The following is a 27181-nucleotide window of genomic DNA, read 5'->3' on the forward strand; positions in this document are numbered from 1 at the left end:
CCTGTGGCTTTGAGGTGGCCTCAAGGCCACAGGTTCCCCACCCCTGCCATATACAAAGTATAACATAGAGGATTATACTTCCATTATGTACTTTAAAAAAAAAAAAAGCATTTACTTCAATGTTTCTTTTAAAGTTGTCTTGCTTGCATTTTCTTTTGTACTTTCTTCAGTTCTTTTAAAAAAAATTTTCTAAGTACCTAGGTCTCCCTGTCTCACCCAAACAGGAAGTGCCTGGGCCCACTACTGATCAGAACAGAAATTTCCTTTGGGAATTGAGTCTGTTTTTCCCATTTGTTAGCTAAGGGTCTAAATGAGAGATCTTTTGATGCTCAAGAACAATTTCTAGGAGAGCTAGCCTCAAGCTAGGCTCTCAGGATGTCCACACCATGCATATATCCAGGTGTGCTTACATTCTGAATCTATACATTCATTTGATTGTCAAGCTAGCTCCTTGACTAGTGCAATTCAGGGAGAACCTCTCCTTTATCCTTGAACCTCCTTGAGGAGATAGGTATGTGTGTACACACACACACACACACACACACACAGAGTACTACTACTGATGCCCTCCCAAAACACAAACACATATCCTGACACCACCATCACCAACCATCACTCACCCACTGCAAGTGGGTGCAGGTATAAGCAAAAGCATAAGAAAAGGAGAGGACAAAAGGAAGAATTTGGCTAGAATACAGAACAGAACAAGGGAGTAGCCTGGGATAATCATTGGAAATCAGGTGGAAGTCGGCTTGCTGAAGGACTCTGAATGCCATTATATTTATACTTGACTTGCTAGACAATGGGAAGCCACTGAAGGAATTTGAATACAGAAGTAACTATTCCATCAGAGCTTTATAAAAATAGCACAGGCAGAGATGTGAAGGATATAATGAAGAGGGATGAACTGATATAACCAACCTTTGGGAGCACAGCCAAAAGTGAGGAGAGATGGGTGGGGCTGTCTGTAGATAATTCTCTAAACCTCAAGTGACTTTTAAACTGGACCTGAGGACAAATTACTCCAAATGACCTTGACCTTGAAGTCCAAGCTCACTGCAGCCTCTGGGAAAAAGACTGTTGCAGAGAAAAGATGTTAACAATACTAAAGTGATTTTTACCTGTGGCAAGTGAATTGTACATTCAGCTTGTATCTTTATTAAATTTCTTTTAAAAAAATCTTTCTTAAATGTCCAAGCATCTTGAAAATGTGCATTGCTTTTGTTTTTTACAGTAGAATAGAGGGCATGAGGCAGATTACATACATCCATTGGACACATTCCTTCTTCCTTGTACTTTTCCTTGAATCATTAGCTCTTTCTGTACACATATGCAGCACATATCCCTATATATGTGAATACATTTATCTCTATATGTGCATACACATATGTGGAAGTCCAAGTGTACACACACAGACAGGGATAGAGACTGAACTTGTGATTTAATTCATGTTAAGCTCTCAATGAGGAATTTCCTGCACCAGTGCAGATCAGTCCCTCTGTAACTTAGTCTTAGAAAGCTTCCTAGAGCACTGAGAGCTTACCTGACTTACCCATGGTCATAGTCTGTGTCAAAGGCAAGATTCTAACTCAGTTCCTTCAGGCTCCAAGGACAGCTCTCCACCCACTATGTCACACTGGATCTTTATACAAATACACATGTGCGTGTGTGTGTGCATGTGTGTGTGTGTGTAAAAGGCTTTTAACATAACAGTAATTTCCTGTATGGGAATTTAAAGATCTTCCCTGCCCCAATAGACTGAATGCAATCACTTGGAGCCTGTGGAGGGAAGGAGTTTGCTGAAGGGTGAAGCAGAGCCCACAGCAAGATGGAAGTCAGAGCAGTTATAGCTAGAGGGAAGAGAGGACACACCAAAGGAGACAGCTAGGCTTGTGAGTGTTTGTTAGACCCCTGCTATGACAGCTAGGCTTGTGAATGTTTGTGCGAAGGCTAACGGAGGTGTGGCTTCCTGCTGTGCTATGGTATATTAACTTTTTGTTGCTATGATGGATTGGGTTTCCTGGTGTTGGTATTTGGCTTTCTGGTGTCTGAATAAATGTTTTGCTTCTGTCTTATATATGAGGAGTCTGTTATATTTTGCAATTGAGAATATGCTGGGATATTTGTAGTCACTATCAGTTCTGTGAATATTGCGTTGGTGTTACATTTCCCAACATTATGCCTCACCAGATCATTCTAACAAAAAAGAATACAAGCAAAACCAGCTGCATCTAATGACACACATTCCCATATACATTCTGTCTTCTACCTCTCTACCAAGATGAATAACATGTGTTCCATCATCTGTTCTCAAAGGCCAAATCTTCTTTTGGTTTACATTATAGTCACTTTCTGTATAAGTTTTATTCTAAAGGCACAAAGACCAATTTTCTCTGTGTGTAGATGTGTGTATATATGGTGTTTCAGTTCTTCTTATTATATACTATTAGTTCAGTTATTATTATAATATATTCAATATATGTAATATATTATATTTTATCACATATTAATATAACATGTTAGCATAATATATTATATAAATATAGTTAATATAGTAATGGAATCAATTAACATACTAAAATATGTGCTATGCTAATAACATGTATATTGTGTGTATGTGTTTATAAGTGGTAGCAAAGAATTGAACACAAGTGGATGTCTGTGGATCAGGTTTCTTTAAATCCTTCACAATGTTGCTATGTTTCCAGGCTGATTCCACATTACTCTGGCCCACATCAATCCTATTCCTGGCCTTGCATGATGTTACATCTTACTGAATGGGACATTCAATCTCCTGCCTCCACATCTTTTCCCCAGTTATCATTCCACATCTACAATGGTCTTCTTCTTTCCTTGTATTTTTGCAGCCTCTAAATCCCTTCAAGGATCTGCTCAAGAAGTTTTTCTTGATTCACCCAGTTTCTAGTGCCCCTTTCCAGGAGATTCCCAGATAAATGTGTATTTATTTTGCATATATCGAATATTTACTTATCTGTCAACATCTTTTAATTCCCCAGTAGAATGTGTCCTCCCTAAGGGCAGAGATTATCTTTCTTTTATATTTGTACTTTCAGTACTGAACAGAGATTGAAACAAGCAAATGCTTAATAAATGCTTCCTGAAGGAGTGATGTTTTTGCAAACAACAGAAAATCCAAAACCTCATAATCAACGTAACCCTGCAACCTGCAAAAAGTCACACACCACAGCGGTAGAGGAAATAATTCTTGGCAGGTCAGGTGATTTCTTGGTGCATAGTCTTTAGAATATCTGCAGACACTTGAAGAAGCTTTAGTTCTTCTATCCACAAATTTTCTATCAAAGTTAACTGGTCTTTCAGGGCTGGTTCCTCATCCTTCATATGGGAAACCTAGAAATGATGAAAGCATCAATATTAGTAATAATTTTGGAAGAATTTTCCAATGACTGAGTTGACTTAGGAACATAAGATAAATGGCTTAACCCAGTGTTTCTCAATCTGTGCTGCAAAAATATACTGAAACAACCCAAGTTTCTTATTTTTTTATGTGAACTTTATGCTGTTTCTTAATAAGAATTTAAAAATATATATTTTTTTCCTTTTTGGAGGGCAATTGGGGTTAAGTGACTTGCCCAGGGTCACACAGCTAGTTTCTGTGTTAAGTGTCTGAGGCCGGATTTCAACTCAGGTCCTCCTGACTCCAGGGCCAATGCTCTATTCACTGTGCCACCTAGCCACCCCAAAAATTACAATTTTAAAGCATTTTACTACAAGGGTTCAGTCAAAGTTTTATTTAAGCTGAAGGCTTCTACCACTGTGAAAAAGTATGAGAACAGTTATTTTAACAGAAGAACAAAGCAATTCCTAAATGAAAAATGTTTGAATTATAAAGCTTTATTGAGATGTGCAAATATATATGCTATTAAATTTGCATGCAGAACAGTTTAACCTAAGATTTTTTTAAATAAAGAATGTTGGGGGGCAGTTAGGTGGTGCAGTGAATAAAGCACCAGCCCTGGAGTCACGAGGACCTGAGTTCAAATCCAGCCTCAGACACTTAACACAAAAACTAGTCATGTGACCTTAGGCAAGTCACTTAACCCCAATTGCCCTACCATCCCCCCTCCAAAAAGAAAAAAAATATATACCTTCTGAAGTGCAGTTTTGGCTTCTTCTATATAATAAGAGCATACTTTTCTGGACAAAACCAAACTCTTCCATTCATTTGTGTTTGAAATTACTTCACCAAGAAGCACTTTCTTCCAGCATGTACTAGAATTAAAAATATTTAACATGGCAACATCAGCAGCATTTACAAAAAGGGAAATATAAAAGCTGTGCCTCCATAAAAGCCCACAAAACCTTTCTTATTTTCTTCTAAACATATTGTATATATTTGTATTTATACATTTTTTTTTATGTTGTATATACTTTTAACTACTTTAAAAATGTCTGTATACTGATCAGAATTTAAGTTCTTTATAAATCGGGACTGTACATGCATTCTTTGAACTTGTATTTCCAATGCATTAACACAGTGTCTGGCACACAGTAGGACCTTAATAAATGCTTGCTGACTGAACAACATGCTTTGTCCTCCAAATTGAAGTTGTTGATAAAAAGCATAAAGACAAATGAAGCCCTGATTTCTAGACAAAACAATATGTTCAGTCACACATTGGGAATACAACTCGGAAACTTACAATTCATCTTCTCCAAGACATAACAATTTAAGGGCTGTAAGCAGTCTCCAAGATGGCCCATCACATCCAAAAGTTAAATCCCTAAAGAAGAAAAATAACCATCAGTGGCAGAAATTAAAAGTTCTTCGCTGCAGAACACTCTGACACACCATTATGGCAATTTTCTTTAAGAGCCTGCAAAACAATATGTGGCCTGTGATCTTGGGCCAAGGGAAAAGGCAGAAAAAGTCACAAATGTGTAAAAAGATAGAATCAGAATAAATAAAGCATTTATTAAGCACTTACTCTATGCCAGGCACTGAGAATACAAATACAAACAAAAAAGAAAGCTAGGTCCTGCCCTCAAGAACCTTACATCCTAAAAAGAGAAGAGAACACTTGAAAAGTAACTGGAGACTAGGGAGATAGGAAGAAGGTACTACGTAGGGGCGATGTGAGAAAGTAGTCCAGAAAAATTAGGAAGTGAGCTGGGTTCAAGGTGAGTGTGACTTGTGTGGATACTTCTTCAGAGGAACTCACCAATCAGAAGAAGAGATCACAGGAGTTAGAGGGTAAGAATTCATTTCAGAGTAAGAAAAAAAAGGAATTAGTCTGTTTCTGATGAGCTATAGCTCATCTAAGGGGTTAAGCCTAGGGAATAGAGACCAAATGATATGAACAATACAAAATCATTTACTTTTTGATTTGGAATATATTTTATAGGAAATTTACTCAATTATTCTTTTTTTTTCTTTTTGGAGCAGGGAAGGCAGGGCAATTGGGGTTAAGTGACTTGCCCAAGGTCACATGGCTAGCAAGTGTTAAGTGCCTGAGGCCAGATTGGAACTCAGGTCCTCCTGACTCCAGGGCCAGTGCTCTATTCACTGTGCCACCTGGCCACCCCTACTCAATTATTCACATGGATTTTATCCATAAGGACATTCCTCCCAATTATGGAGAACAGAGCCAAACCTTGCCTGCCCACTGTGTGACACGTGAATCCTTGCTTTTCCATGTGTTTTCCAGAGCAGATCCACCTAGCGCACTGGTGGACGCCTTCATCCTCATCTTAACTTGACATGAGACATATTGAGAGGAGCCTGCAGACCGTACACTGTGGCCATGTGGTACAGTGAAGAGTGTGCTGACTTGGAGTTAAGAAAACCTGGGTTTATATCATGGCTCTGCCAATTAATTACCAACTGTGTGACCTTGAACAAGTCTCTTCACTTCTCTGGGTCTTAATTTCCACAACTGGAAGATAAGATGCTTGGACTTGATGCCCTCTAACATACCTGCCAGCTCTAATCTGTGAACTCCAGTTCCTAACACAAGTAGCCATCTTTTTTCTGATTACACACTTCTTCAATGACATACTTTATACCATTTTTCCTTTCTAATGTCACACCCATTATCCACTATTCCACTGCCATTTTAATGATCTTGAATTGAAATTCTTCCGGGGTCCTTAGCAATATATGACTCGGTCACCAATTTGGTAGCTACTCTTGAAACTAAAAAGATGACCCTTCAAAGAAAATGTTGAGATAATTAAAATAACTTTGCAATTTTCCAATAACTTCAAAGTCCACGTTCAAAGTATACAAACCAATGGACTAGTTTTACAGATTGTTTGCCCAAGTGAATGCCATAGCCTGGACAACAGGTCATTCATTCTTTATCCATTTGAATTTTTCCTATGTGGAAAGTTAAGAAAACTCTTGAGAGATTACAAATCTCATTCAGGAGACTCTCTTATGAGCTGGGGTTTGCTAAAATCAAGACAATGTGATTCGCAAACAGGAGCATCTGTGGAACATCATCACCTATAGCAAACCCTTTGACTTAAGCCTGGTGATGATTCTCCTCTAGGACGGACAATGCCTCACTTGTCTATATTTCATCTTTCAAGGAATCTTGTATAATTTCTAACTTTCAATGAATCTTGTATAGTTACTTCCTTAATTATGCTTTTATGTTTTACTTTAATGAATATTTAGATCAGCTTCATGTTAAGAGGTAGAGGCTTAAGAGTAAGGGAGGGAGGAGTGGGAAGAAACACAACCAGAAAGGGTCACTGGTCACAGATTAATCACAAAGCAAATCATCTATAATGGGTTTCAAGACTACTTTTTTATTTACCATATCATCATTGAATCTATTTCAGAGCATATTCCTTAGACTTTTTCCATGTCCACAAAATTAATAGGTTTCAAACATGAGTTCCTACATATGGCCTGATGAGATGATAGTACATCTAAAGAAACTCAAATCAACTGCCAAATAAGTTGCTGCTGCTTTTATATTGTCCTATGGGACTCCACTGCTACCATATTTTCATAAAGACACCTACACTATATCAGAAAATAGCGGGGCAGCTAGGTGGTGCAGTGAATAAAGCACCGGCCCTGGAGTCAGGAGGACCCAAATTCAAATGAGGCCTCAGACACTTAACACAAAACTAGCAGTGTGACTTTGGGCAAGTCATTTAACCCTAATTGCCTTCCAAAAAGCAAAAAAAAAAAAAAATACTATCTATACCACTCAGTACCTGTCTCCTTATATGGTTATTTAATTCATTCTGTGTCCAAGTATAGATATCTGGTCTCTGCAAGTAAATTCCTAGTTTAAATTCCTAGAAGCCAGGGACTGTATTTTATGTGTCTATCCCTAAAAGCCCTTAGCACAGTATCCTGTTTTATATTCAATACATATTTTTGGATTAATCAATTCAGCCTTGAAGAAAATTCTGTTTACTCTAAGGTTTCCTAAGAAAGCTTTCTGAAATGAAAATTTCATTAAAGAGGGATACTTACTCTGAAAAGCCATGCTCCTTTAAAAGGGAAATCTTCTTATTCATTTGTGTGTCCACTGAAGGAAGGTGATCAACAAGGTCATCTGTATTTTTAAAGATAAGAATCATTTAAAAAAAAAGGAAGATTCTAATACTTGAGGCATAATTCAGACCACAGCTGTAGCTTAATTAGAATATTATCATTTGCATTACATAACAATGAAGAAGTGTAAGAGCTTTAGATTCAAAAACAGAATCTGTTCCTCTTGCCCAATTCACGAAGGTCATTCACCATCCATAATGTCACAATAACTTCATGGCAGCAGACCACAGTAAAGGTAGTAGTACTAGAAGTATTAGTATTCATGAAAATACTATTAGAAACAGTATTAATAATAATACTAATAATAGATGACAATGGGGCGGCCAGGTGGCACAGTGAGTAAGAGCACCAGCCCCAGAGTCGGGATGACCTGGGATCGAATCTGGGCTCTGGTACTTGACACCACACCCAGAAATAACTGGCCGTGTAACCTTGAGCAAGTTGCTTAACCCCAATTGCTTAAAAAAAAAATAATAGATGACATTCATAAAGTGCTTTGAGATTTGTAAAGTACTTTATATAAATGATCACATTTAATATTTCACATTTCATGACAGCCCTGTAATATTATTATTACTTTCTATAAAAATATCCTCATCTGGGGCAGATAGGTGGCATGGTGAGTAAAGCACCAGCCCTGGAGTCAGGAGAACCTGAGTTCGGATCTGGCCTCTGACACTTAACACGAAAAAACTAGCCGTGTAACCTTGGGCAAATTACTTAACCCCAATTGCCCTTCAAAAGGCAAAAAAAAAAAAAAAATTATATATATATATATATATATATATCCTCATCTTACAGATGAGGAAAGAGAAACTTAAACAGGTTAGGTGACTTAGAACTGGTAAAGTTTTAGGGAGAAGATTTGAACACTAGTCTGTCCTGACTCCAAGTCCAGTGCCCCTTCCAATGTACTCGCTGCCCAGTGGTTTATTATATCCAACTTTTAATTCTTGCTCCCAATATGCAAGTCAAACAAAAGGATTAGATAACAAGATTTTTTTGTTTCATCATAGTTACTACTATTAATTATAAATGTTATAAATTATAAATATAATTATAAATTAAATATAAATTAATTATAAACTATAAAACAATTCAAATTAAAATGACTTTAATCCAATAGTTTAAACTATAACATATTTTCTATTTCCCCCTATTTCATCAACCGCATAGAGTAACGCAAAAAATCACTTACGTAAGAGTACAGAGTCCTGAACTTCAGTCCTAACTCTACCATTAAATCATTAGGTGGCTTTGGGACCTACCTCTCCATGTCTCAGTTTCCTCAACAGTAAAATAAAGGAGTCAGAATATAAAAAGTCTAGATCTTAAAATTCTTTAATATTATTATTATTATATAATATGTCATAAATATGAAACATCTAAATCAGTCTCAAAGCTAGCTTGTTATAAGGCTGAAAAATTATTTTAGTCATTTTTAATTTGAATGAACAGGTAAATATTCTATTTAAGAGCTAAAGCATCATCTTTGTTATATTGAGGATTTCTAAAATCTCCTTTAAAATTCACATCCTTCAGAATCAACAAATCTGTTTTATCCAATATTTGTGCACTAAATATCAAGCCATTACCCACCATGACCTGAAGTCATAGAAAAAGAAGAGTTTGAATACTGACCAAAAAAGTAGCTTCTATGGCTTCAGGTCAGCAATATCAACCTTCTGTTATGGAATGACAAAATACCTCTTGGAATTTCATTCAATCTATAACAGTTAATGTCTGAATAGATCTCCAGGTTGTAATAAAACAAAATATACTATACCAATAAAAATAGTCATTTAGGAGAACATAATGAAAAACATATATTTTCTCTCTATATACTGTAACCTGTGTTAATAAACTTTTTTGGGGGCAATCTCCTAGTAACAAATCCAGTGTCTTATACAAAGTAGATGCTCAGTAAATATTTATCATTGAATAAATCCCTATCTAATTTTGCTTAATCAAACATGACTTGGTACAATACTTTCCACATCTTCCTCTCTATTCAATTCAGTATACATTTCCTACAACACCTACTACAAACAAGATACAGTGGTAGATACTAAAAGAGAAACAAAAATAAATAAAGCACAGTTCCTGCCCTCAAGAAGCTTATAATCTATTAGCAACAAAATAAAAATGTGCACAAATAAACATAGCACTGTGCAAATATACAAGTGGCACAAAGAAGGATGAGAGTTAACATGGTTTTCATCTCTCATGCTTTGCTATGCTTTTTTCTGTCAACAGCAACCTTCCTCTGATCAGTTTTCCCACAGAATCCCAGTTTTCTTTCACTGAAAATTTAAGCTTCAAACTCAAGTCAAAGAACTGACTAAACAGGTCTATAGAGAAGAAACTAAATCATGAACATGTTCTCCTTATTAGAGATTACATAAAAAGGCCTTTAAGAATTCACTCATGTCATGTGCACAGAAAAAACTTGACCTGACCTACTGATATATAAACAGCACTATGTGGATTATTGATGGCAACAAATCCGTATTCTAAAAGCAGTTGGTGGTTATCGTGAGGGCCATAGCAGATGAACAGTTCTTCATATTTTTTGCAACTTGAAGTAGTCCTAATTTCATAACAATGAGTTTTCTCATTAAATGCAGCTTTTACCTGCAAAGGAAAACAGATTAAAAATCACACTTAAGAGACATGATTAATTCCAAGATGGATAAATGGTTCAAATTATATCAACTGACAGGTATTTATTAAGCACTTACTATGTGCTAAACACTAATGATAAGGCAAAGGAGAAAAAAACAAAAGGCCCCCCTGACTCAGAGGGGCTATTAATCAATCTAGTGAATGTAGTGGTAGCTACAAAGAGAGAGAGAGAGAGAGCTGGTTTTTGAGTCTTTTCTCTAAGAACATCCAGGTTAAAAAGTCTAATAGGCAGTCTGTAATGTAGGACTTGAGGTGAGAAAAAGACTAGGGCTGGATACATAGATTTAAGAGTAATCACATGTCAAGTCAGTGAAAGAAAGTAGGAGAGACAGACAGAGACAGAGAGAGTCAGAGAGAGAGAGAGAGAGAGAGAGAGAGAGAGAGAGAGTGTGTGTGTGTGTGTGTGTCTGTGTCTGTGTGTTTTAGAAGGAAGAAGTTAGGGACAGAATACATACTGATGATCCAGCAAAGGTAGCTAAGAAGCGGTCAGATAGCTGGGAGGAGAACCAAGAGGAAGCAATATTATGAAATCCATAAAATCTAGATTATCTAGATACGAACAGGTTTGTTGTTTTTTTTTTTTAGAACTACAAACTACAAATGTCCACATAAGAGAATGGATTCACCTCAATTCAATTTTCCATGCAGATTGGTAAAAATGAAAAAAAAACAGTCAGCATTGGTAGGGATATGAGAAGACTGAAAACATACACTGTTGGTGGAGCTATGAAGTAGCCCAACCATTCTGGATATCACTTGGAAATTAGGCAAGAAAAGTGACTAAACTGCTCAGATATACCCTTTCAACCAATGGTTTCACTATGGGCCCCACCTATCCAAATAAGTCAAAGGCAGAAATAAAGGCCCAATTTATACTGAAATTTCACCACAGAATTCCTAGAAATAGAAATAAAATGGTTCCCTAATAATTGAAGAATAGCTGAAAAATTATGTTATATGAATGTAATAGAATATTACTGTGTTCATTTGACAATATGAACAAATCAGATTAACACAGAAAAATTTCTATGTACTGATACAGGGCAAAATTTACAATTTAACAATACTTATGACTACAGTAATATATATGAAACCTCACCAAAAGGAAGTCATACTCTGAATAACTGAAAAAGCAATGGTCTCAGAGAACAGATAACAAAACCTACCTCTCTCCCTTCACTTTATAGAAACATGGGATTGCTACAATTGAGAATTGTATATGCTATCAGACAACTTCATTGCACTAGATGATTTTGCTTGGTTATTTTTCTTTGTCACAAAGGAAGGCTTGATTTGGAGGTCTAGGGAAACTGAAACAATGCTGACATAAAGACAAAAGTTATCAACAAAACATTTTGGAGGCTTTGGGGGAGTTTCTGGTCTGTTAAGACAGAATCAGACTCACAAATCTGATTTTGTTTTCAAACCCTAAATGTGCATTATTAAAATAAGAACACTGGTAGATGTCATTTCTCAGTTATAGAAAAAAAAATAAAAAGTTCCATTTCTTGCTTCAACATGTAAGTTATGCTGTTATGTTCAAAAACAGCTACAGAATTTAGGCAAATGTTCCTTGCTTACAGGTAGCAAATATGAAGAAATATACTGAGAAGAAGGAAAAAAAAAACCTTGTTCTACAGACTAAAGAATGGGTATAAGCAGGGAAATTTTCCTTAAGTGAAAAGTAAATTTTCCTTATGCTTAATCCCTGTAATGGCAATGTAATTTTGAATTTGAAGATCCCTTTGTGTTGGCAAAAGTAGCAGGTACTTAACACTTAGTAACTGATCAAGCCTCTGATTGGGGGAACAGAAGGTATGAACAACTGTCTTCTTGTTACTGATGTAACAGGAAATTGGCTGAAGGAAGTACATAATACTGTGTATATAAGAAAAGCCCCACAGTGGCACAGTCAGAATTTCCTTGAGACCAAGATCTGGTGGCAGAGCAGCTACAGAAGAATGGAGAACTGAGTCCTGAAAACTTGTCTTGGTGGAGCTTCTTCTGAACAGGATCCCAGGAGCCCAGAGCCGAAACAGGAATATATGTACGAGTTCTTTTTAAGAATACCTCAGGCCTAAAGCATGCACAAGAAATTTGGACCTTAGTTGGGCTCTCAACAAAAACTTGAAGGACAGCACACTCTTGGTTTGCTCCATCACAGGGATGGAGCATAAAGACACCACCAACTTAAGTGAAAATGAAATATATTCCAACAACTGCAAAGTCACAAAGTACTTCACTTTAGCCCCTACTATGTTCACAGCATCTCTCTGCACTGATCTCTAGTAGACATTTGGCATCTTCAACAGTTGCACTATCTTAGCTTAGACTAAAGGTTATTAAGTTCTTTCAAAATTGTATCGAGAAGATTCATTCATGATTTATTCTATTTGTAATCAAATATTCTATTTGTAATATTCTACTTGTTACAAATTACAAATATTCTATTTGTAATCAAATAAAATTTGTAATAATTTGAAATTATGGAATTTCAAAGCTTGGAGGCATCTAAGAAATCATTTAGTCTAAACCCTTCATTCTACACATGAGAAAACTAAGTTCACACACACACACATACATGTATATATAACTATATAAACTTATTCTATTCACCAATGAATATAAATTTACTCGCAAATCTGTGAAGACATAGAAAGCTCACAGTTCCATCTCCCAAACAGGACTTTTCTGATCATTCTGATCAAGAGACCCCTTTCACAATGTAGTCTAGGGCTCTGCTTCCCTTTCTCCACAACCTAGCTACTGTACCACTAAAAATCATTTCATAGCCCACTTCTGTCACAGATCATCAGCTCCTTAGCACACACATTTGCTTAACCCTGCAGTCTAAGCTACATGTACACTTGATCACTACCGCACTGACGACTGTAAAGGGAATAGAACAAGGAGAACTGGATGATAATTCTGCCTCATGATTAACAAGTTCAATGAATCTGGGCAATTAAATTCAATAAACATTTGTGAAGCACTTACTATGAGTAAAGCACTAGATACTAGAGATACAGATATAAAACCACAAAGTATACAAACAGTACAGTTAAAGATATGGAACACGGATCAAAAGGCAAAGATTGGGGCTATAAAGATATGGCATCAAACACAAATTACTGCTCCTAATGAGTTTAATGGAGAAAATAAGAAGAGATACAGGGTGATAGCACAAGAAGAGAGAAGGGTCAAGGGAAGGTTTTGTTTGTGTATTCATTTTTATTTTTTTGCTTTTTTTGGAGGGGGGAATTGGGGTTAAGTGACTTACCCAAGGTAACATGGCTAGTTTTTATGTTAAGTGTCTGAGGCCATATTTGAACTCAGTTCCTACTGACTCCAGGGCAGGTACTCTATTCACTGAGCTGCCTAGCCACCCCATTAATAATCTTTAAAAAAAAAAAAAAACAAACAAATCCGGCCTCAGACACTTATCACTTACTAGCCGGGTGACCTTGGGCAAGTCACTTAACCCCAACTGCCCTACTTCCCCCACTTCAAGAAGAAAAAAAAAAGATTATTAGTGACCATGTCTTCTCAAATAACTTTATTTTTACTTGTGTACATGGTATATTGACCCAGTAAAAAGTAATTTCCATGGCGGCAAGAAAAGCTTCCCTTCTATCTCTATATTCCCTGTCCCTGTTATAGTGCCATGAACATAGTTGATACATATTGATACACAGCTGAATATACTGAAAAATCTAATACCAATAAAACTAAAATCAAAACAGCATCTATTATTTGCCTGACACTGTGCTAGAGCACTTTACAAATGTTATCTCATTTGAACTAAATGGTGAAAAGACCTAAGCATGTTTGTAGACATCAGGGAATAAGACGGGAAAAAATTAAAGATGAGAAGGAATGCCAGACAAGTTTCCAAAGGAGAGAGAAGGGGATGGGATCAAGCATATCTTGTAAAGATGAATCAACAATAATGACATAAAAAATAGATTTTGATTTGTGAAGGAAAGGATTAAAGGGATCACACAAGAGACTGCTTTGATTTTCTCAATAAAATGGGAGGCAAAGTCATCTGTGAGGCAAAGGGAACATGGCATAGCATTAGGAGAATGAAGAAAAGGGGAGATTTAGAATATCTGCTGAAGGGAATGTGACTGGATATCAGATAAATAGAAAAGATGGAAGTCTCAGCTGAGGTTAAACAAAAATTTGTAGCGGATCCAGCTGACACAGTACCACGACTTCACTCAAGACTAAGCAGAGAAGCAGAAGACAATGGGACAGAGGGTGAAGGGTCATGACCCAGTAAGGACAGCATGGACAGGAGAAGAATGGGGGAGGGGGAGGGGCAAGGGATTCCAAGGGGTCAACACCTTTAACAATGTCTGCTAAACTGGTTAACAAAAAAGTCTTGTGAAAGAAATAAAGGCTAGACTACACATGATGGCCCAAAGTCTTCAGACAGAAGACTAACGTTCAGACATAGAAAGCTCTAAGACAGGAATTTGAAAGTTCTAGATCATACTGATGCTGAGTGAAGTGAGCAGAACCAGGAGAACATTGTACACAGTAACAGCAACACTGTGCAATGACCAACTGTGACTGACTTAACTCTTCCGAGCAAAGCAATGATCTAAGACAATTCTAAAAGATTCATGATGGAAAATACTATCCACATCCAGAGAAAGAACAATGGAGTCTCAATACAGATTGAAACATACTATTTTCTTTTTTTTTTCTCATGGTTTTTCCCTTTTGTTCTGATTCTTCTTACTCAATATCACTGATGTGCAAACATATGTAATATAATTGTACATGTAGAGCCTATATCAAATTGCAGGCCATCTTGGGGAGGGGGGATGGAAAGGAGGGGGGAAATTTTAGAACTCAGAATCTGAAAGTGAATGCTGAAAACTAAAAATTAATTAATTAAAAAAAAAGAAAGTTCTAGATCATCGTGGGGTGATACTGAGGTTAAAGGTATAACCATCAATGTGGGTAGCAGTAGGAATGTAAAAGGAAGTAACATAAGTTGAGGGAAATGATGAAGCATGTTTGAAGGGGCATCAATGTAAATATTGAAGTTACCAAGGATGAAAACAGTGGTTGCAGTGGAGAAGACAATTGTGATTAAATACTAGACTCACAGAGAATGAAAGAAGACACTTAACTTTTCTGTGCCTTGGTTGCCTAGGAAAAAATTGTTCTATCTACCTCAATTGCTAGTTATGTGGACCAAATAAGATAAGTAGAAAAAATATGCTGGTAAACATGCAAAACTATAGTGGTATTATGAGGTACCATTATTAGCTATTTACTGGTAGACTACCAGTAATATAAGACATGAGATTATCAATTATTATTATCATTATCATTAATGTTTTACATAATAACAAAATGTCTTCTTTAAAACATTTTCACTCTAAGCATCACTTTTTTTTATTTTTATTTTTTTTAAAGCAATTGGGGTTAAATAACTTGCTCAAGGTTACACGGCCAGGTGTTTCTGGGTGGGTACTAAGTGTCTGAGCCCGGATTCAATCCCAGGGCATCCCGACTCTGGGGCTAGGACTCTTACTCACTGTGCTACCTGGCCGTCCCTAAGCATCACTTTTTAAGATACCTGATAATCACCTTCAGAACAGGGGGAGCCAAGTGGTACAGTAGTAAGAGAAAGGAACCTGGAATCCAGAAGACCCAATGTCAAATCCAGTCTCACACACTTACTAGCTGTATGATCCTGAGCAAGTCACTTTAACGTGTCTGCCTTAATTTCCTCAACTGTAAAATGGGAGATAATAATAGCACTTACTTCCCAAGGTTATTGTGACAATCGAATGATATAATATTCACATTTGTAAAGCATTTTGCAAACTTTAAAGTGCTATTAAATGCTAGCTAGCTAGGTGTAGTAAATAAAGATGAGAATTTCAAAGATTCACGAAGGTTAAGGATTGGCAAGGACCCAGATACTCCTAATACCCACTCTAATTCTGCTGCCTCTGGAAGTGAGATAAATAAGAGATGAAATAATACATTTGATGTAACTCCATCAACCCCCAGTCCCGATATTCCAATTTCTTCATCTGCCTCACTGAACAGCAGGCATGTCCTGATTTAATCACACCTCAGGCCCCAGACTCAATCACAGGCCTCACTGAACAGCAAGCCCACTGCCCCCACCTGGTCACTACACCCCCCACTCCCAACTCAATATCCTAACTTCCTCATATATGCCTTACTGCTCACTAGAACAACAGGCGTGTCCATGTGATGGCATGCCAACCACTACTTCTAGCTAGCCACTGCCCCCAAACCCATTCTTCAGATTTCCCACAGAAACAGCAGGTTTGCACTCAACCACAACTACATCCATCTACTCTCAGAAAGGACCACAACAGTCAGCTAATAAGAATGCAGCACCACTAGGATGCCCAAGAAAGATGTGGACCCCAAAATAATAGAAGGAACTGTCCCTAAGTAGGTACCTGTGCTGTCATAGTAAAGAACTGACCTAGGCTTTTCTGTATGCATTGTGGGTAATCACATGGGCAGTTTCACCAAGGCTGGGACCTCTCCTCTATTACCTAATCCTTTAACGAACCCCTCCCCCATTACTTAATCCCTTAACAAATCCCTCCTGCCTTTATAATATTCATAATTTCTGTTGTGTAATCAGCATCATCACACAATAAAACTGCCTGTCTTGTCTTACTAAGTGGCTGGTTCCTTTGTGGAACCCTGCCCGTTAGAGGCATCATTCCCAATAAATTCTTATCCTTGGATTAGAGGTGGTCTGACTAGGAATTCTTTTGAGACAACAACCCCCACAACACACCATGAAACCGCAACACATTTATAGAGCTCTTCAATGTAAAACCCTTTCCTCAAAACAATCCTGTGAGATTGATAATGCAAGTATAATTTATCTCCATTTACAGATGAGCAAAGCGTCTGCGTCTATATCTAAGTCTTCTGATTCTAAGTGTTCTTTCCAGAATACCAGACTGGGGAAATTATACAAGTCATATAGTCATTCTCTTTTCCATTCACTCTCCATCTTAATATTAGTACTTTCATTTAAAAAACCAAGGAATCTTATCTACAAGTACCAACCTCAAAAGATTTTAAGGAAAATACTTTATCCATTGAAAGTACTTTTGTAGTTATAATAAAAATCTGACTAGCAACATAAAGCATCTCTATTCAGCACGATCAGATCTGACTACAGGTAACCTGACCCCACCAACTAGGTCCACAGATCAAGCCACAAACTAGTGGCTAGTTACTTTATACCTAAGTGGTCATTGGTTGGATGAAATTCCTTTCCTTCTAAAGACTAGCTTTAATATGCAACATGCATAAGGAACCAGAGTTTCAATGGGGGGATCCAGGGAAAGGGAAGAATTATGGTCTTTTGGCTTTTTGGGAGGTCTTTTGAAAGGGAAGAATAATGAAAGAATTATTTTGGAATACAGAATAGTGCTGAGGAATACCAGATTGCTACAAGTGGGGACACTGAGCAGCATGAAGTATTTAGGTCACGACGAAGAGAGTCATGTGGGAGGAAGGGAACTTTTTAAAAAGAGAGAAAACACTTTTGCTGGCACCAGGCATGCTTTTACATTCACATTTTCCATAAGCATCATCCAGGACTGTACCTTCCCTGTCATGCCACACATCCGATCAGTCACCAGATCTTGCAGTTTCTACCTCCACAACATGTCTCACCTCTGCCCCCTTCTCTCCGGCATCCCAGCTCACCCTGACTATTACAACAGTTTCCAAATTGGTCTCTCTGCCCCAAGTCCTTGTCAAGGCCTCACTCCAGACCATCCTAGAAACTGCTGACAAAGTAATTTCCCTTAGAAGGAGGTCTGATGTGGCTCCCCTACTCAATTACCTCTAGTGACTTCCTGTGGCCTCTAGAAGAAAATATAAACCCTTTTGTTTAGCTTGTAAAGTCCTATACAATCTTACCACACTCTACCTTTCCAGTCTCAATCATCATTATTCCCTGTCTCATACTCTACCATCCAGGCTGTTACTCACACTATCCTACATGCCTGGAATACATTTTCTTCCTTATCCTTGCCACTCAGGGCCCCTCTCTTTCTTCAAGCCACAGATTAAGCATCATCTCCTGAAAGAAGCCTTTCCTGAGCAACTCCCAACTAGATTAAGCTCCCTCTCTTCCAAACTACCTTGCAGTTAATTATTTTGTATATATTTGTATTTATGCTTATATTGCGTGTGTATGTGTGTATATATGCATGTATATGGAGACACTAAGCACATATATATCTATTTACATGCATTTATTTTTATGCGCATATATATAGATGTGTGTATGTATGTATATGTATATAAAAATATGTAAAGACTTGTATGTGTTTGATATCTCCCTCATTTGAACATAAGCTTATTGTAAACAGGGACTGTTTCATTCTTTGTACTCCCAATGCTCAGTACACAGTTCTGGCACATAGTAGGCGATTAATAAATTTGCATTGATAGATTTTTGATTCCACCTGCTACACAAAGTCAAATTCTATGTGTATGTTGGTCTTCTTCACAAAAAGCAAGATACATTTCTTACCTGAACTCCTGGGCTATGATTCAACAGATCTAAATACGGAGCTAACGCATACACATCCGGCTCTGCCGAAAGACATTCCTTCCGTGCATGTTTCATGTACACTGTTCTGGTGTTAATGGTACACCAAGCCCAAAGAAAAGCATTATAGTGAAAAACGTGTTCCACATCCTCAGTAAATAAAGACTGGAGAGAAGAAAAGAACCCTCTGGAAGAAAGGAACAACTCCTGAACATGTGTCCTTTGCTCCTGGGCTTTCATTTTTAAAGGTCTAGGTAAAAGTCTCACCACTTGAGGTTCTAAACAAACAAGACACGTATAGGTTTTTGGTAAAATGTCCAGGTAGGGCTTCCAGGGAGACTTGTTTCCTGTGTGTTTTTCTGAAATTAAAAATGCACACAGGGCCAGCAAGGGAGATACAGGAGGCGTCCACCTATTTAAAAGTAAAGATTTTGAAAAATCAATTAGTTTTTCTATGAAACGTGAAATAGGCCAATGCTCTAATTTCAATATGTTCTTTCACTTAACAGAATATGCTCCCTACTAGAAACTACTTCCCTTCACTTGGAGTGACAGAGAATGGGCCACCCTGGCAGTATGTATTCATACTATGGCATCAGTCAAGGCTCATGAGGACATGTCAGGGGTTGGTTCCTTTTACAAGGCCTTCTTCTCAAAAAGAGAATCGTTGTTTAGTCATTTCAATTGTGTCCAATTCTTTGTGATCCCATTTGAGGTTTCTTGGCAGTGATACTGGAGTGGTGTGCTATTTCCTTCTCTAGCTCATTTTACAAATGAAGAAACTGAAACAAATAAGGTTAAGTGACTTTCCCAGGGTCACACAGCTAGTAATTGTCTAAGACTGAATTTGAACTCAGGTCTTCCTGGCTCCAGGTTTGATAACTCTATCCATTGAGCTGCTCAGAAAAGGATGGATCATTCATGTGTGTACCCGATTCCTCTACAGCCTTTGAAGAATTTAAACTCCAACCAAATATAATGGAGGTGAGGGGAAAATTGACAAAGGACAGCTATATCCTCAAGTAAAGGAGTCAGGTTTACTTGTGCTGTTGTCTTTCCAGTCATCCCTCATTCTCTAGAGTTCGCCACCATCATTCAGCTGCCTTTTCCCTCACCCTTGTGGGCCTCTTCTTCCATTGGTCAACTGTTCTGGAACTATGGATTTTGAATACAGATCAAGAAGAATGTATGGGGAGAAGGGAGGAGATATAGAAAGGAGCAAATTATCTAATATAAAAGAGGGAAAAAAAGTGCTTTTATAGTAAAGGGGATTATAGGGGAGGTAGGTGAGAGCATGAAAATCTTACTCTCATCAGAACTGGCTCAAAGAGGGAATAACATACACGCTCCATTGGGTATGGAAATCTATCTTACCATATAGGAAATTTCGAAGGGAAAGGGAAAAGTGGGTGAGGGAGCTGACAGAACAGAGGTAAAGATTAGGGGAGGTAAAAGTCAGAAGTAAAACACTTTTGAGGAGAGACAGAGTGAAAAGAGAGAAAGTGGAGGATAAACAGGGGGAAAATAGGATGGAGGAAAATACATATTAATGATAACTGTGAAAAAAAAATTTTATAGCAAGTTTCTCTGGTGAAGACCTCATTTCTCAAACAGAGAACTGAGTCAAATTTATAAAAATAAGAGCCATTACTCAATTGATAAATGGTCAAAGGATACGAACAGGCAGTTTTCAGATGAAGTAATCAAAGTTATCTATAGTCATATGAAAAATGCTGTAAATCACTACTGATTGGAGAAATGCAAATGAAAACAACTTTGAGCCACCACACACCTATCAGATTGACTAGTATGACAGAAAAGGAAAATGACAAATGTTGGAAAGGATGTGGAAGAATTGATGTGGGAGCATTGTAGGTGACATTGTATACTGATTCAACCATTCTGTAGAGCAATTTGGAACTATGCCCAAAGGGCTATAAAACTATGCCTACCCTTTGACACAGCAATACCAGTACTAAGTCTGCATCCCAAAAAGCAAAAAAGAAAAGAACCTATGTGTACAAAAATAATCCTTTCTTCTAGGCCAAAAAACCCATGTCCCTCATTACTTCAAAGGTGCTTCAACTCTGCTAAAGTCTTCAAGAAACTGGAAAGATCAGTAGCAAATAAAGGAACCTCAAATAATTTCAGTTGGATATACATCCAGAAGAACTGGGTTTGACTTGAGCAAGTCACTCTGGGCAGCAAGGATACAGCACTGGGCCTGGAGTCAGGTAGAGTCATCTGCCTGAGTTCAAATCTGGCCTCAGATATTTGCTAGCTGTGTGAGCCTGGGCAAGTCACTTAACCCTTTTGCCTCAGTTTCCTCACCTATAAAATGAGCTGGAGAAAGAAATGGCAAGTATCTTTGACCAAAAAAAAAGGGGGGGGGGGGGAGAGGCAGCTCAGTGGCGCAGTGAATAAAGCACCAGTCCTGGAGTCAGGAAGACCTGAGTTCAAATCTGGCCTCAGACACTTAACACTTACTAGCTCTGTGACCTTGGGCAAGTCACTTAACCCCGATTGCCCTGCTCTCCCCCCTCCAAAAAGCAAAAAAAAAAAACAAAACCCAACTGGGGTTGGGGTTATAAAGAGTCAGAAACAACTGAGCAAAAAGAAAGTCACTCTACAAGTCTCAGTTCCTCATCTGTAAAATGGATCAGATGGAGCTCTATGACCCCTTTTGTCTCTAAATCTAGGACTCTTAGAGAAAACTGCTAGAAATATCAGGTTTTTAAATCTTAATGCTGTCAAGAGGTGTCCAGATTCTCTAAGCTGACAACTATTAAGACTTACTAAGAATACTAACTATTAAGGATTATGAAAAAACTAAAACCTCCCCTATGGGAATGTATTTATTATTACTTACTTAGTAATGTAAGCTCCCAAGTAGCTTTTAATTACAGTGTCTGTAGTAAGCAGGCACTTCTCAGGCAATGAAATAATCAGCTCTCCCGGCTTGCAAAAAAAGAAAGCAAATTTAAAATCTCTCCTTCAAGAAAAATTTATCTGCAAAAGAAAGTTATTGAAATGCACAGTCCTATCATTTAAGAGATATCACAGAACCAACATAATTGGGTTAGAAGCCTAGTCTCAAAGAGCCATCTATCACTCCATGAAATGAAATTCTCTTTCTCCTCACCTTGATTTTACAGACTAAGTAATCAGCCCCCACTGCCATAAGTACAATTTCTTCCCTAAGTACAGAACTTGGGCATGGTAATGAATTGACATATATGAGGCATATTTGTAACTTTTCCGGGGAGAATTCAATTCTACACAATGTGTTCAGTGCTAAGATATTTTGTTAAACCTTATGCAAATACAAAAATAATTAAGATAATTAAGAAACTACCCCTACCCTCAGGGAACTAACAGTTTAGGTGTGGAAAGTACACAAATCATTAAAACAACAACTAGGAGAGGCCTAAATTAACAAAAAATACAATTTTGCTTTTATGTCAAAAGTAAAATTATATTTTTTATTAATTACAAGCTCAGAGGGAAGGGACTTTAGAGGTCATTTAATTCATAGTTCTATAATCCCATGAGCTGGATGGTAGGCTGCCAGGTCCTGGGCCCCTCAGCTAGCATAGGCTTAGCACAGTCCTCCAGAGCGAAATGGACATGGAGGCCCAGGCAATAGCTGCCAACATGGGATGTGTCATTTATGGAATGGCCCTGACTTAGGCAAGAGAAGGGCCAGAGGAGAAAGCCACCACCTATGGGCCATAGGTAGGGCCCAGTTACCTTCTCAACTAGAAGCTTAGAATTCTTGGCTTTGGCACATGCCCATAAAGGACAATGGCTGCTGCCCAGCTAGACAGCGAGGCCTTCATCAATGTCCCCATAATTTTAGCTTCAAAATGGCTAATACAGGAGCAGCTAGTGAAAATACAGCGCCAGCCCCTGGAGTCAGGAGAACCTGAGTTCAAATGCGGCCTCAGACACTTGACACACAAAAACTAGCCATGTGACCTTGGGCAAATTACTTAACCCCATTTGCCTTGCCTTCCCTCCTCCAAAAATAAAATAAAAATAAAATAATTAAATTAAATTAAAATAAAATAAAATAAAATAAAAATGGCTAATGCCTGAATTGTTTTCCTCACTTCCCCTTAACACCAAGAAACACAGACTACTAAGAAGCAGAATATGAGTACAGGGCATAGTCTAAGCTGTTTATAGACTTGTTTTAGACCTTGTCTAAACCCTGAAAAGAGACTCTAACCAGGGCCTTCCCAGATAAATACTCCCCAGGTCCCTGCAATCTCCATGAGGTCTTTTGGAAACCAGTTAAAAAGTTTGGACTGTTGCTCAATCCCCTCTCTATCAGGTATGAGAACTCTCTTTAAGTTCCTACTATGCCTATTGTAGGGAGGGCCCCATTTTGGACCAGGGACCCCAATGCCCTGGATCAGGGGGTTGATGCTATGCTATGTCTTCAAATGAAGATGGATGATAGGCAGGGGTTTTTCAGAATCTGATAACAGCATCCCACCATCATGTAAACACAAGAATGCTAATGCTTATTCTGAAAATGGCAAACAACATCAAGGATGGAATAGGACTGCCCTAGGAAGACACAAGTGCCAGGGAGCCCCTTGGGGTAAATGAACTTAGGGTGACCTTGGGGACCAGTAAAATAAAGTATTCCTCTCTTTAAAAAAAAAATTAACCCCTGCATTGAACATATGAGGAAATTAGACAAGTAGAGAACTCAAGTTTTTTTGTCTAAGGTCATGAACACAGGAGAAGACATTTTCGATCATATCCTTCCACATTTTTTAGGTCAAACAGTTTGGTTTTTTTTTAGGTCAAACAACCTGTATTCCACAAGGGGGCTGTTTTCTCCCCAAACTGCAAAGAATTACACATATTTATTTTGTCATAGAATGAAATCAAATATAGCTTCCTGAAGAAATAAAACCACATATTAACATCAGAACACACATTTTTAAAAATTGTTGATATACTAGGGCATCTAGGTGGCACAGTGAATAGAGTACCAGCCCTGGAGTCAGAAGGACTTGAGTTCAAATCCAGCTACAGACATTTAACACAAAACTAGCAGTGTGACTTGCGTCACTTAACCCCGACTGCCCTGCATTCCCCCCTCCAAAAGGCAAAAAAAAAAAAAAAATCATTGATATACTTTATTTTTACATCACCTGCTTCCATACTGTATCCTGACTCAGAGACATCCCTTTAACAAATAATTTTAAAAACAATAAAAACAGTCCAGCAAATATCCACACATCAAATCAACACACCAAAAAAGTCTGCCTAATTAAATGCAATGTTCCACACCCACAGTCCCCCATATTAGCAAAAAAAGGTACTAAGCTTTCTCATATTTCTTCCTTGTAGCTACTCTTAGTCATTATAATTTCACAACATTGTTCCAACTGTTTTTTTGTTTTCCATTTACATTTTTATAATGTTATACAGTTGCTGCAGTTTCTAACAGTGCAATTATGTATTTTCATGTTTCTCTGGATTTCATCATTGATGTTTTTACAGCAAAATAATATTCCACTACACTTTTCTCCCATGACTCATTTCCTTCTTTTTCTTTTAATCATTTTAATTTTAAATTTAAACACAAATTAAGATTGATTGAATATTTCTTACAGTAAAATAAAAAAAAACTTCTCTCCCATGATTTTTCTTTTTCTTTTGTTTTAATTTTAAATTTAAACACCAATTAAGATTGATTGAATGTTTCTTACAGCAAAATAATATTCTATTACACTTCTCTCCCATGACTTGCTTTTTTCTCTTCTTTTACATAAAATTCTAAATTTAAATACCAAGTAAGATGAGCCTGTCCATATACAAAGTAAAACAGAAAAACAGGACTGTATAAAAAGCTACAAATTTGTTTTATGTATAGCTTTTCTAGCAAATTCAACATGTTATTTTCAAATCTGTTCCTCTTGCCTATGATTCTTGCTGACATTTCTTCAACAACCATTACGTATAACTGTGAACAAATGAACTAAAAAATGTAGGGAAATATTTGATTTAAACCATAAAACAGAAGAGTAAAATCTGTAATTAGTTGTTTCTTTCCCCCCAAGAATTCAAGGGTGGGGGAAGCCAGTACCAACCTGCAAGGATTTTACAGCCATCAGTCCTCTTCCTGTACCTAAAACAAGGATATTAAAAAAAAAAAAGACAGAATTACATTAGTTTATTTTATTGCCTCAGAACTATAATTATAAAAGCTAAAAATGAAATCTTCAAAATCATGCACAAAATACTATCTTAAGATTATAAGACTTTGTTTTTTTGCTTTTTGGAGAGGGGAGGGCAGGGCAATTGGGGGGGCAAGTGACTTGCCCAAGGTCACACGGCACACAAGTGTCAAGTATCTGAGGGTAGACCTGAACTCAGGTCCTCCTGACTCCAGGGCTGGTGCTCTGTTCACTTTGCCACCTAGCCTCCCCTATAAGACTTTTTAAGCTCATAAAAGGCAGGGACCATGCCTTATTTAATTCTGTACAGGCTCAGCACCTAACAAATCCTCTTTTTGATACATTTCTCTTCAGGAGAGACTGCTGTCTCCTGATTGTCCCCTAATCTAACTGTCCTATCTCTGTCTCCTCTGCTTGATCCTCATTCATGTCAAGCAAAGGAGACAGAGAAGGAGTAGACAGGTAGGAAGAGAAAGTAAAGTTAAGCATGGCTGGAGCTTTCTGGATATAGTGGAGTGACAGAGGCAGTAGGCATGGAGAGGGGGAAAAGAAGGAAGTGGGTAAAGCAATAGCTTCTCTTGAAAAGGAGATGGCCATGGCTAGGTGGTGCAGTGAATAGAGCACCAACACTGGAGTCAGGAGGACCTGAATTCAAATCCAGCCTCAAAAATCTAACACTTATTAGCTGTGTGACCTTGGGCAAGTCACTTAACCCCAACTGCCCTGCCTTCTGCCTTGCAAAAAAAAATGAAAAGGAGATGGCCAGAAAGTACACTTCCTTTAGTGTCAGTCAACTAGCAAATAAGTGCCAGGAACTGTGCTAAACACTGAAGATACAAAGGGGAAAAAAAAAGATCCCTGCCTTCAAGGAGCTCACAGTCTAATGGAGGGAACAACATGCAAACAACTATATACAAACAAGATAAATATAAATATATATGTATGTGTATATATACATATATACACACATATGTGTGTGTTTGTGAGAAAAACTGGGGCGATCTCAAAAGGTCTCAAAGTCACTAAGATTAAGTGAAAGGCTTCTTGCCAAAAAGAAGACTTAAGATGAACCTTGAAGGAAGCTAGGTGGCAGAGAAGCAGGGAAAAAGAGTTCTATATGTGGTGATAGCCTGGGGGGGTGGAGAGGGGAGGGAATGTCAGGAGAGGGAGGGGAAAGATGGCAAAGAGCTGTGAAGGTTATTTATAAATCATAGCCTCAGAGTTGCCAGGAGCAAGAGAAGTTAAGTAACTTGTTCATGTTTTCAGTCTATCAGAGATCAGGCTTGAATCCAGACATCCTTGACCCCAAAACCAACTTTCTATGTATAGTACATGTTTCAAAAGCCTATCCTACAGCTGATATAAAAACTGTTACTGTTTAGAGACCCCAGAAAAAAGAGACAAGAAAGGAATTACAGTTGAGTTGTCACTGTCATGAGAATGTGTGTTTTTGTCGTTGATCTATGAGATAAACTATGAAGAAGCCAGAATGGTGATGAGAAACTTTATTCTTGTGACCTGTCACCTGTTGTTTGATGAAGAAACATTATAAAGAGAATTTTATGTGGAGTGAGTCCCGAGTGAGATTATTAAGAGTGACAGATTGAGAAAAACTAAAGAGAGATTGCTTTCCTATCACGGCTAGAGAGAAAGTAGAAAAGACAGAGAGAAAGAGGATAAGAGGGCTTCAATGTCAATGGAACTTTTTTAACCTTTATCTTATAAAGAGAATGAACAGTGTTAGTGTAGAGTGATTGGCTATCTCAAATGGAATTAAATGGAGTGAGACCGTGTCCTTGGAAATGAAGTAAAACTGCTATTGATTGTGAGGGTTTGAGGTCATTCTTGGGGGTGTGTGTGTGTGTGTGTGTGTGTGTGTGTGTGTGTGTGTGTGTGTGTGTGTGTGTGTGTGTGTGAATATTTATTTATTTATTTTGTGTGTGTGATGTATATTTTTTTATTTTTAGTTCTCAACATTCATTTCCACAAGGTTTTGAGTTACAAATTTTATCCCCATCTTTTCCCTACCCACCACCCCAAAATAGTGATGCTACTGAATACCCCTTCCCCCAATCTGCTCTCTTTTATATCCTCCCCCATCCCCTCTCTGACTGTGTAGTAGGACGAGATAGATTTCTATACTCC

General features: G+C 37.7%; 1 protein-coding gene across 4 annotated transcripts in view; it reads right to left on the bottom strand.

The window, feature by feature from the left end:
• Window positions 1-1135: 1135 nt before the first annotated feature.
• Window positions 1136-27181, bottom strand: part of SETD4 (SET domain containing 4) — a 39376-nt gene continuing 13330 nt past the window's right edge. For 3 of the 4 annotated variants that reach the window (XM_069074972.1, XM_069074971.1, XM_069074973.1), the window contains 8 exons: window positions 24950-24987; window positions 21706-21794; window positions 18819-19248; window positions 10018-10192; window positions 7478-7559; window positions 4683-4763; window positions 4128-4251; window positions 1136-3369 (listed from right to left, as the gene is read on the bottom strand). In XM_069074972.1, coding sequence (XP_068931073.1) covers window positions 3235-3369; window positions 4128-4251; window positions 4683-4763; window positions 7478-7559; window positions 10018-10192; window positions 18819-19248; window positions 21706-21794; window positions 24950-24987 — 1154 coding nt within the window. In that variant the 3' untranslated portion in view covers window positions 1136-3234. The remainder of the gene's footprint in view (window positions 3370-4127; window positions 4252-4682; window positions 4764-7477; window positions 7560-10017; window positions 10193-18818; window positions 19249-21705; window positions 21795-24949; window positions 24988-27181) is intronic. The other variant, XM_069074974.1, reaches the window with a different exon arrangement.

This window comes from Petaurus breviceps, unplaced genomic scaffold (assembly GCF_028583685.1).
Source record: "Petaurus breviceps papuanus isolate PSGF00001 unplaced genomic scaffold, PetGlider_PUasm1.0 90897, whole genome shotgun sequence".
NCBI classification, from domain to species: domain Eukaryota; kingdom Metazoa; phylum Chordata; class Mammalia; order Diprotodontia; family Petauridae; genus Petaurus; species Petaurus breviceps.